Here is a 12,693-nt window from a genome sequence, read left to right on the forward strand (position 1 = left end):
TTGCAACTTCAGTAATATTCATTTATTACTACGTTGGTATGTATAAAAGATATCTGTTTCTTAAATATTAAGTCCGTTACAAAATTAAGTTATTTGTTAATTTTATTATTTAAAAAAATATATTTTTATTTAAGTAAAAAATATTTTAAACCAAATGTAAGCAATGGTATAATACTTCGTGAGGCATTGATTCTCTGAATGGTTTAGGTCGTTTAATCGAGTGATTTGTATCATTTTTATTCAAGTTGTTACATTCTTATTATTAATTTTGGCACAATTAACTTCTCAGTGTTCAAGAGAACCATTTGGTGAGTTTAGTGAACTATTTTTTGTTGATAAATTGTTTAGAAATGTTTTTATGAAAGATGTGTGAATGAACCGGTTGGCGTCCCAATGGCTGTATGGAATTTCTTTGTTTGTATTTGTACATATCCAGATTACATCTCAATCTATTTGTAACTAAAAGATGTGGTGTATTTATTTATGATGGTATAATATTTTTATCTAGGAATATATTTGTTTAATGGCTCCGATTTTCTTTAATTTGAAATCACATCAGCTATAATATTTTTGAAAAATAATGTTTTGTGGTTGAAGTTGTTAGATGAACTACTGAACTGACAAGTTGTCAGTCTTATTATCAAATTACAGCATTGCATGGAAATAGATTGTTAACATTTTTTGTTCTATCTCTGTATTTTGTTTTCTTACGACAAAATCACATCCTAAATTAAATGTGCAATTTAATGTTCTTTAATATTTGTAAGGTCTTATTCTCAATGTATTGGTTTTACAAGGCTTGAATGGTGAATTTTCAAAATGGCTTCCTCTAAAATACCTAAATTTTTATTTATTTGCAATAATTAATCATCACATTTCTGTTAGTAATGAAAAATGGACAAATATGTTCTATATAAGGATTTGATATTTACGTGAAGGAGACATGACAAAAATTATTTCTGGAAATAAGAGTAGTAATATAGACTTATTATTTAAAGTTGTAAAGTTAATGATTGTTGAAAAATTATATTTAGCATATGAAGTTGTGGTAGGTAATTGGGAATGATGAAAAATGCATTTACGAAGAGCCTTTCCTAATACAAGTTTGACTGTTAAACTCATCGGCTGTGCATTTTTCTATTTCACCGGTCTGATAATTTTTTCCTTAAATAATTAGTTTTTAATTTCACTTGACCTATGTATGAGCCTTTCATTTGACAGGATTGCTAACTTCATAAAATCATTCTCAGTACTTTCAATATTAGCTCTGGTCCAAGAGGCAGTCCGGAAACCTAGTATCACTAAAGTGTAACCAAGTTCTGGATTAATATACTGTGCAAGATCGAGGTTTGCCCAGTTCGGGATTGAGTAGACACTTGGATGTTTTTCTCCCCTATCCTCGGACTAATAAGTTACTAATACCAGAGGTGACTCATTTCTTATGTTATCCATTTTCTTTTACTGGGACTGTTTCTTATTAATTCTTGTTTTACTTTAAAGGAAAATTTAGTAAAGGCTAATTGTACTATTTGTATTGACTGTTTCTTATTAATTCTTGTTTTACTTTAAAGGAAAATTTAGTAAAGGCTAATTGTACTATTTGTATCTTGTATTGTAAAGTTTGATAACTCTGTTCTGACTTGCTTTTTAGGAACATAGTTCAAAAAGTCATTTTTTATATTTATGAGTTCTATTCCTAGAGTATAATACTTGTACATGCCTAATATACACCCTAATTAATTACTTCAATTTACCAAGGGGCATGTATTATAATATAAAATTGAATATATATATTATATTACATTGTTAAAATATAGCAAAACATAAATGTAAACCATTGTATGATATAAAATATATTAAAATTTGTGTTATTGACCCCATTATTAGAACTAGTATTCTATCTAATATTTCTCTTGAAGATTATTTGTAACTAGCAAACCTGGCAAAGCTTCACAATTACTAGATTTAGGGATATAGATAGACTAATTGAAAACAATCGAAATTTGATATAAATTAATGTATTTAGTTATTTACACATTGTATTAATGATTTAATTAATTGATTATTATATCTATTAAGTTTATAGCGGTAAATAACATAGTATAATAAAAATATATGGTAAAAAAATAGGTTACTTCAATATAACTTAACCAATCTACATGAAACATGAGAGTGGTTTAGAGCTCGATAAACTGCACCAAAGGGTGCAAATCAGATCTAACTAAACAAACTAGAACCAGAGATATAAAATAAAACATCTGAAAAGTTTTTCTTTACTTGAACCCACTATTTCGCCACGTATATGGGCATTAAATCTAAATGATGTTAATGTACGTTAAAAGAGCAGACATTCAGTTTTCCAAAGGTTGTATTAATGTTGGAATTGGATAAAATGAAGAGGAGTTAAGAACAATTATATGAACAATGGTCAGCAAAAGATAAAAAAAATCCTCCAGATGAATCAAGGGGAAAAATTTCTATTTTTAATTGATTTGAAAAATGTTTCAGGCGACTCAATAAACGAAAATGATTTTCTTTTTCAATAGAACAATTTTTTTTTACCTACTTTACCTCATTGTTTATATATATATATAATTTTTAGTGAATAAAAAATCATTTAATAGAATCAGTAATATTTTTATCTTATTCTACAGAAAGAGACCACATCCTATAACCGTCCTTGACAACTTCAGACAATTCACAACATTCTGTCTTTGAGAGACTTCCCCCACTGTCTCAAATAGTTTAGATAAGCTGTTTTTAAGTCACTAGTTACATTGGATTTCTTGGCAGGTTGATAAAAATCTTTCCTGCACTGCCTATTTCGACCATATTTCTGGATCAAATTTGTATTGTTCTATACATCTTGCAGAACAAGTCCTTGTTTTTTGTATAAAAAAAACCAACCTAAGTGGTCACTCTCCACTCTCTACTACTCCATCAATTCTACTATCATTCATTAATGAATGCTGTTGAATACATCTGTTTTAGTAAGATTTAAAATATGTAAAAAACAAATTTCTGATAGCATTCTTGTTAATTCTGATTCGTTTCATCTTGAAACATCACTGATCTTATACTGCCAATTGATCCTCTTTTCTTTTGAGCTTTGTAATAACTCAGAATTACTGGTTTGTGGTGAAGGTTCTCTATATTTCCATTATTTGTTAAATCACCCTTGTTTAGGAACTCTTTAGAAAACTCCTTTCATTTATTTAATGTATTTTCTTTTCAAGGTGTAAGTTAATCATTTTTTTCTTCACGTGTGTACATTACTTGCTTTATAACTAGACCTTTCTTTTCTATGGGGTGTGTCCATATTTCTCAGATGATAGTGGAACAACTTTTGGACGATAGATTAGCATTTAAATCTATGGTTTCCAAAGTTTGACATAAATCTGTTTATTAGTTAATTTTTTATTTACTAATTAATTTTTAATTATCCAAAACCTGTGTTACTGCCTGCATTATTTCAATCTGCTGCCACTGTTCTGGATATATATTTTTTGTTGGCTTTTTTTTTTTTTTTTTAGCTCATAGATTAATATTCGAAGATATAAATTATTTTATGCTGACCAATTAATCAGATTTTCCTACTGTTACATATCTAGTGGATTGGAAATTTCTTTAAAATGACGAATGGTCTACACAATTAAAAGGTAAAATTTGTCTTGAACGTCGAGTTTACAATAGAGCTAGGCAAAATTTATTTGAAATAATATATAAAAGGAAGTGTTTTAACCGCTTCCAGACCATCTTTTGTATTTTTTATTAAATATTATATATTTTATTTATGCAAAGAAAGGTGTAAATTAAAAACATTTAACTTGGAAATTATGAAGCTATTTATTGAACTCAAAATTGAATGTAATTCAAAAAAAGTTAAAACATTCAAAATCATCTTAATGATTAGGATAAACCGGGTGTGCTGCTACTTTTAGTAATCTTCGGGTTTATTTTGTTAGCAGTAATATTGTCTGTGACAACTTTTAGTTATCATCGCCCCCCCCCCCCAAATGCACCTGTGGCCATCACCGCTCCTCTGAATCACTGCAGCACCCACCAGGGGGCAGTGGCGCTCACTTTAGTGTTTACACTTTAATAGTATAAATATGTCATGGCAGTAAAGTGTTATCTTTTAACATGACAGTAGCTGCATTGAATTTATATGCTATGTCAACTAATACATCAGACCTAGTTCTACAGTACTGTCATGTATTTTACATTATGGCAGAGACTATCACAGTTGCTGTGATGGTTTTAAATTATTTCATTTAGTGTAGTGTTTCTCCAGTATTAATAAGTTTTATATGTTTAGGAATGTGGTCATTTATTTCGCTTTTTTGTGAAATAACATTTAAAAACTCAGGAAATAGTGAAATAGCAATTATCAGATAGTTGTTTACATAGTTATTTCAGCATGACTTTTACCCTTGGATTTTTTTTTTCCCTAGAGCTTATAGGTTTTACTATCAGTATCTCTTCTCTTTTATTATGGTTTTATTTTTACTTTTTCTTGTAGCTGTATGTTGTTCCAGCATTATTTTGTTTATTTTGACACAATACTTATTCATTTTTTTTTTTTTTTTGTCTACCACTTTCTCTCTGACTTCCATGGGTCATTTCTTAAGAGAATCATTCAAACATAAACGAGAATGTTGAACTAGCAGTCAGCCAAAGAGTGAAAGTAGTTTAGTTGCTTTTTCATTACCATTGATTTTATTTATCTATTAACATTTTGATTGTTTTCTTTTAGTGAATCTTGGAAGGTTGAAGAATGAGTTATTACAAAGGGTAAGTGTATTTATTTTTGGTACTGAAAGCTTTAGTTTAAAGTAGTATCTCTTCAAGTCCATGACATCTTGAAATTGATGTTTCTTTCATTAAACCTTTGTTAATGTTTAATTTAGATATTCCCTGGAGTAAAAGTTGGGGGATATTACCCAAATTAATTATTATGTGCTGGTATGGCTGGTTGGAATAAAGAAATACTTATAATTTGCTGGTAATGAGTGGACTGTATTTATAATAAATTGATATAATATGCCTTTAAAATAAAATACCTTTATTCTCTCTTTATAAGTTTTCTAACACAATTTGCTGTAGAGTTTGAACAAAATAGTTACAATATGGTTAGTTTGTTAGTGATAGTTTTGGTTTCATGGCATTAATTTTTATAAATATTAAATTTTACTTGTTTGATATTCTTGGGGCTTGAAGGTTGGTTCTGATATGAATATGAAGATGAAATAAGGGTTCCCTCTTGGTTCTTTCTCATCTTCCTGCCGCCGCTGCCGCCTCTCTTGCTTGAGTGTAAGGTTTTACTCCCTCATGATTTATGAGAAGAGGCCTTCTTAAAGAGTTCTGTCTCTTTCTTCACCTGTCCAGGTCAAGATAGCTACTCAAATTGGTTCTAACGCCTTTGTTTTGGGGACCAAGATGGCTGCCCAGGCTTCCTACCGCATATCTTTGCCACTAGATGGCATCATGAATGTCTGTTCAGAAGTGAGGGGGCGCCTTACTTAAACAGTTAAACTCAAATAGTAAATTGGTGTACTATTTTATTAGAGCCAACGTTTCATCCCACATTGCAGGGTTTCGTCAGTGCTAAAAAGATACAAACACTTCACATAGTTACAAAAAAAAAAGTATTTTTAAATAAAAATTAATTTTTTTGTAACTATGCCAAGTGTTTTGTATATTGGGCATAGATGATCGATGTTTATGCCATGAGCGCCGAGCTTAGCTCGGAAACCCCCATGCCCCGTGAGGAACTGTGAGATCCAATGGTTGGGAAGGACCCACGTTGATTCTAGGCGTGAACCAACGGTTGGCAAGTACTTCCTTAGGGTGGCGCCTTTTAAGCAATCCACCCACGGTCGATTCCATTCTTGCAAGGTTTCTTCTCGAAGGATCCTCTTCCATCTATTAGGGCTTTCACCAATACACGCTTGGAGGTTCTCCGGTAAATCTGCCAGACCTTCCCTCTTTATTTTGTGTTGATAATAGTCTTCTTGTAGGAGAAGATCGATAGGCACTCCTCCAGCTAATACCTGTACCGCCTCATGAGACACTGTTCGGTATGCTCGAGTGACTCGGAGCAAAGCTATCCTCTGTATTGTAGCCAACCTGCTCTTCTGCCTTTTCGAGAGATATCGACTCCATGCAGGGGATGCATATCTCAAGATACCCACAACTACTCCTTTATAGATGGTTAATGTTGTTGGGTATCTGAGGCCCCAAAATGTGCCCCCCTATACGATTCATTAAGAGCAAGGGCTACCCTACTTCTCATATAGTCTGAATGAGGTGTCAGATTTAACTTTCTCCCAAGCCTTACGCCAAGGTATGTCACATCCTCACTGGGTCGTATCTCTTCTCCTTGTGTCCTGAGAATAATAGGATGGGCCCTATCTGTCATACCCTTTAAGAGCATAGCTTGAGTCTTAGAAGCAGCCATCTTCAACTTCTTCTCACACCACGCCCCTATCAGGTTGGCGCACCGACTAGCTTCATCTTTTAATCTGGCTCTGCTGTTCGACGCTCCTACTACAGCAAGGTCATCTACATAAGCTGTGACAGGGAACCGCTCCTCTTCAAGCACCCCCAACAACTCGTCAAAGACCAATTTCCACAGAGCAGGACCAAGGACAGAGCCCTGAGGGCAACCTCTTTTCATGGCATCTTCGATTTCATAGAAGTTGCCTCGTATCCTTATTTTTCTGTTCTCAAGGTAACTTTTTAAAAGGTCATACAAGTTGCTCGGGGTCTCATATTTTATTATAGAGTTAATCAAACATTAAATCAGTCAAATCATTGCAACTGTGCTATGGGATTAAAAGAAGGAGTGCAGTTACTATACTTTAGTATTCCTCATGGATTACCCTTATACAGTGTTTGTCCATCAATTACTTCATTTTCAGTGGCAAAGCTCTTGTATTATTACTTCTTTAAAAGTATTTGTTTAATTCAGAGGTCGTGGTGGAGGAAGTGGAGGTTACCGTGGTGGCAGTAGCTACAGAGGAAGCAGAGGTGGCGGAGAAAGTTCTTGGAGGGGAAGCAGAGGTGGTAGCTTTTCTAGTTCTAGAGGCTCGCGCTATGCTTCATACCCATCACCAACTTATGATTCCCGATCTAGATCATCTTATGGAGGTATTGATATTTAATCATGTTTTTTTCTTTCTATATTTGTAAGATTTCTAAAACTTTCCATTAGAAACTGCTGAAGAACAGACAAGTTTCAAATGATTCATAACTATTCTTAAAGTGATTTTAATGAAAACTTGTTGTAAAATGTTACTCATGATATATTAAACTAAGTTCCTAACAAGAATATTAATCCCCCTCCCTCAAAAAATCTAAAGATAAAATGAAGTGCCAAATCATATTATATTCTGTTTGAAAAACAATTTAATCAGTCATTTGAGTAACACCTCATCCAAAATTGTTAGCTTTATGTTATAGTTGTTTATCTAAAAGAACTGCCGTAAGGCATTACTATAACCGGTATTCGTAATTTTTGTGTTCCAATGTATGATTTTATAGTTCTACTTCATTTGGCATTTTATGATGTGGAATGGATTAGGGTTGCTCTATTTGGTAAATCTTTATAGCAAAACCAGCTTTGGAAAAAGATTGGGGATGAGGTATTTCTCAAATAGCTGATCCAATTAAACCTTTTTATGCATGATTCATAATTATATGATATGCCATAAGTGTGTTGAAATATCCATAACTTTTCTACTGACTTATTACTGCCTAATTAATTTGTACTACTAGTGTATATTCGTTTTCAATTTTATTGATTTGGTTGTAACTTATTTTAATCAATTTTATTGGTTCATTAATTTTATAAGTATTATCCACATGGCATCTACAGACAGCGAAAAAGCCATTTTTAATTTAGGGTTCATTCATGATATTTGTCATGCTATCTGAAAGTCAGAAAATTTTCCATAAAAATCACTGCATTAGGTGTTCAAAGATCTTGAAAAAGCTGGTAGTTGGATTCTAAAACATTCTGCGTGTATATATCTAATATTTCTTTGCTTATATTGCACAAAATGTTTATTATAAAAAATATAAGTATAGCAGTGTTATATCTCCATTCGATATCAGCATGTTTTCTGAACTGAGCAACTTAATGGAAATACAATACTTATGATTTGAATATTGGAACTGGTAGTTTGCAATTGAACAATTAACAATCAACTTGTTATGTTTGTTTTATTGCTCTTAGCTTATAATTTTTCTTCTTTGCCTACAAACCTTCATATGTATATATATATATATATATTTTATTTTTTTCCCTTGCAGTTAATATTTCTATTTTTACAGGAAGTGCTGCTGATAGGTATTCCCGGGGACGTGATGAACCTTATCATAGATATTCTCAGGTTTGTTCTTATTCCTTCAAATTCCAAATACTTTATTTTCATTGAACAACTTTATTTGTTTGTATTTATCATTTAATGTTTTCTTTATTAAAGGTACTGTGATCTTACCTTTTTAATTAAATTAAATTTTTATACCACATATATAAAAACATTTTAGTTATATTATTTTAAAAGGAGAAAGAATTATTACATTATATGTATTTGTCATGCCTTATTGTTACTATTTCGATGACCTGAAATTTTCTTAAAATGACTAGGAAAAGTTTGGGTGTTCCTTTAAAAGATTTTGGTAAACACTCTCTTTTGTATAGTATGTTCAAAGAAAATATTTACATATCGTCCATTATTCTATTGGACCTTCAAATACTATGAAAAATTTAGCAATTCCATCCTTAGCAGTATTAATTTTGAACAATATTTGTTTATAAGATGACTGACTGAATGCATGGAATAGATTTAATTTATTTTACTGCATCTATAAAGCATGGCTCTTCCTCTTAGGCTATTAAAATCATTTAGCAGCAGTCTTAAAAAGATCTGTTTTATTAAAATTATCTTGAAGTTGGTGTTATTTCTAGACTCAACTTAGAACTTCAGCTTTTATGAGTAATAAACTATTTTTCAATGTATTTCAAATTAGTGAAATTTTGATGATTATGTTTAAAAAAATAATAAATAAATTGATGATTCAATCTCATTATTCCATGAAACATATTTACAAAATGCATTCATTAGAATAGCAATAAGGGAACAAATAATTTAAGTGTAGTTTGGCCTGGAAAACCACTTGTCAGTTTTCTAATATTCATTTTTTGGTGTGTTATAACATCAATACAAAAAAAAAATTGTAAATCGTTGAAAAGTTAATTCTTCTGAATTCTACTATTTTGTTGTTGTTTTTTTTTATTCAAGAACTGATGGCATTGTCTACCAGAAGGTTGTAGGTAAATGAGTCAAGGAAATCATAGAAAGGGGTTGGTGCTGAGGAGGGGGGTTCAGTGCCTTTTCTTTTCTCACTCTGGTTGTTGGTTTATTTAGTATATTTGAAATATATCTGTGTGTGTGTGTACATATATGTATATATATTGTTTATTTTTTTTTAAATTGGCACGAAAGCACTACGGCCAATAAGGCCTATTGTGCACCAATTACAAACACGCCAGTGCTCCAGTCAGCATCACACCACTCCACTAAGCTCATTAGAGCTTAAGTTTGGTAGATTCCAAGAAGCTTAATAAGGTTAAGGGGTCGATCAGCTCGCACTGTTTGGGATCCATCCTGAACAGTGCAAAAAACCGGTCACACCAACAAATAATGTGATAGGCCGTCTCATCCTCAGCATTACAGAATCTATACAAGGGTGAATCTATTAGCTTGAGGTTAAACGTATGTTTATTTAATCTACAGTGACCTGTATAGATCCCTAATTATCCCAAGAGAGGTCCTGTCCAGCCGAAGCAGTTCATCGCTTCGTTCCCCTATGGGGTTCATCAAGGAACGGCTTAGCCTGTCTTAGTCTTTTATTGAGCCAATGACGCTTGGCTTTTGATCCATAGGCCGCCTTTATAGTGCTTTTGGTAAAGCTTAAGCTAATGCCACACACAGGCTCCGGTGTGAAATGAATTGTTTCAGAGTCATTCCTTGCAAGGCTGTCTGCATTTTTGTTGCCGATGTTACTGCAGTGACCCGGCACCCATTCAATGCTGACTCTATTTGTGTGTGAGAGTCTGTTGAGTGCTGCATAGCAGTCCTCAACAACTTTGGAACGAGTGACGGGGCTACTGAGTGCCCCTATTGTAGCCTGGCTGTCTGTGTAGATGGTGATTCTTCTACCAGAGAGCCCTTCCTCTATAAGAGTACTAGCCCAATGATTTATTGCAAGTATTTCGGATTGAAATACTGAAGTGTACCTCCCTAAGAGAATAGATATACCTTCCAATGGCTTATCGCACTGCCAGATGCCGGCTTCTGAGGCCTGGGCTATTAGGGAGCCGTCCGTGTAGCAATTATTCGGTTTATGTATCTTTGTTTTATCGATTTTGACACCTAGTTTAGTGCCTTTATATTTGCGGATTTGTAAGTCCGAGTGCATAGAGAGCACCCATCCTTATCTATCCACTGAATTATCTTCCCATGTCCTGCCATAATCAGGGTATTGGATCTAGTATCTTGTTTAACAAGCCTGTACATAGTGCTCAAAGCTTGTGATTCAATTTCCAGGTGCTGTGGAGTCAGACTGAGCATAACTTCCATTGCAGCTGTAGGAGTGGTGCTCATAGTTCCGGTGATCATAAGGCACATGAGTGTCTGTAGTCTGTCAAGTATATTCCTATACGTTTCTACTTTGGCTCTGTGCCATCACACCAGAGCTGCATATAACACTGTCTTACGGCAGTAATGTACAGCCAGTAAACCATTCTTGGTTTGAGCTCACCAGTTCTTGCCTATTGCACATCTGCAGCGCATAGGCAATTGAGGGCTTTACTGGTTTTCTCTAGCACATGCTTGTGCTATCGTAGCTTGTAATAGTAGCCTTCTGTGTTTAGGGTTGTTAAAAAAGAATCAACCACCAAGCACCCCACCCTGTGGGCATCCTCCTTTGGACCTAATCCACAGCTCAGAGTGCCCTAGCTCGGATTTGAGGATCCTTTGTTTCAGCATGGAGGTTATCCATCCTGATACAATAGGATCAATACTTCTGCCCTTAGTGCATGATTAATAACACCTTAGGGAGTCTTGTCAAATGCACCTTCAATGTCTGCGAAGATGCCAACTGTGATCTCTTTTTGTTTAAGTGATCTTTCGATCCTAGAGACCAAGTTGTGTAGGTCTACCTTGCAGGATTTCCCTGCTTAATAGGCAAATTGTCTGGAATTTATAGCATTTGCCAACAATTCCACTTTTCTCTACTAGTACTGTAATTGTTGATAGTGGGAGAAATGTAATCGTTCTCCAGCAACTCACAGTTAGGGAAGTGGGATTCCGCTAGGACACAAAGTATATGTATAGTTGTATTATAGAGGTTTTCATTTCAGTAGTTATTAAAATTGATAGTTGTATTCTTTAGAATATCTCCTAAACATTTATTGGATTTTAGGATGTCAATGATTACTCAAGAGATTATGGCAGGGGAATGTCTCCAGAACCTCCAAGGAAACGTGCTCGTGGTGACACTTCTCCTTCTTATATGGTATTTAATATTTTTAAATTTTATGTTTTAAACTTCTCATTTATCACTTAATATTTATGAGTAGATGGCACCCTCTTCCACAAACCAATCTTTCAATTTTTGTTCATTATTATGGAAAGTCTAGTCCTTAGTATATTTAAGATGTTAATTTTAAGTGATTTTATTTGTTGAAATTGAAATCCTGACACGAGGTAGTAATCTCTTTTTGGATAAAAATAAGTATATCATAATTTATAGTTAAAAGCTACTGATTAATAATTTATAATGTACTTTCACAGGGTTCATTTTGTTAAGTATTCTTATATTAATTAAAATCCTTATTATCCAATATCATTAGAAATTGACACAAAAAAACAAAACAATTTTGGCAGATAATCTAAATGGGAATATTAAACTGAATAGAATCATAATATTTTAAGTGTTGGTTAACTCTTCTTCTTCTTCTTCTTCTTCTGGGTTTATGTGGAAAACATTCTATCTGTAACTAACTATATAAATGTAAAATATTAATTATTTATTGTTTTGGTACATATTTCTTTTTTTTCAATATAATTTTGGACACATAACTACAGAATATTAAAATTTTATTTTTAATGTGACTTAAAGCACTCTGTTCAAGAAGGCATGTTATGTACCATCAATATTACAATATAACAAGCTATTTGAAGCTTGAAATTTGTAGATTCCATGAATCTAATTTTACTTATAGGATTGATCAATTCGCACTCCTTGTAGTCTATAATACGATCCGTGTCAAACAGTGCAAACCTCATACCTCTTACCGGTCTCACCAGTTAATGATGTGGTATGCCGTTTCATCCTCAGCATTACAGATTCTGCACAGAGATGACCCCGTAAGCTTAAGGTTGAACATGTGTTTGTTAAGTATCTATGTATTAAGTGACCTGTCTAGATCCCTATAATTTTCTTTAGAGTACTCCTGTCCAGCTGAAGCAATATTTCACTTCGGCCGCCATAGGGATCATCCAGGAACAAGTTTAAAATGTAGCTTTTTTTTATTTAACCAATAAAGTTCATCTTTTAAGCCATATGCCTCCATTAACAGTCTTCAACAACTCTAGATCATGTAACGGGGTTATTAAGTGC

General features: G+C 33.2%; 1 protein-coding gene across 2 annotated transcripts in view; it reads left to right on the forward strand.

Annotated features, from left to right (window-relative positions):
• The first annotated feature begins 14 nt into the window (after positions 1–14).
• LOC106692717 (zinc finger protein on ecdysone puffs) overlaps positions 15–12,693 on the forward strand; it is a 33,370-nt gene continuing 20,691 nt past the window's right edge. Inside the window, exons 1-5 of one of the 2 annotated variants that reach the window (XM_014438838.3) lie at positions 15–36; positions 4,757–4,794; positions 6,974–7,152; positions 8,338–8,396; positions 11,494–11,586. In XM_014438838.3, coding sequence (XP_014294324.1) covers positions 4,778–4,794; positions 6,974–7,152; positions 8,338–8,396; positions 11,494–11,586 — 348 coding nt within the window. In that variant the 5' untranslated portion in view covers positions 15–36; positions 4,757–4,777. Of the gene's footprint in view, positions 37–167; positions 309–4,756; positions 4,795–6,973; positions 7,153–8,337; positions 8,397–11,493; positions 11,587–12,693 lie in introns of those variants that run through there. The other variant, XM_014438829.3, reaches the window with a different exon arrangement.

Source organism: Halyomorpha halys, unplaced genomic scaffold (assembly GCF_000696795.3).
Source record: "Halyomorpha halys isolate HHAL.00 unplaced genomic scaffold, Hhal_1.1 Scaffold6.1, whole genome shotgun sequence".
NCBI lineage: Eukaryota > Metazoa > Arthropoda > Insecta > Hemiptera > Pentatomidae > Halyomorpha > Halyomorpha halys.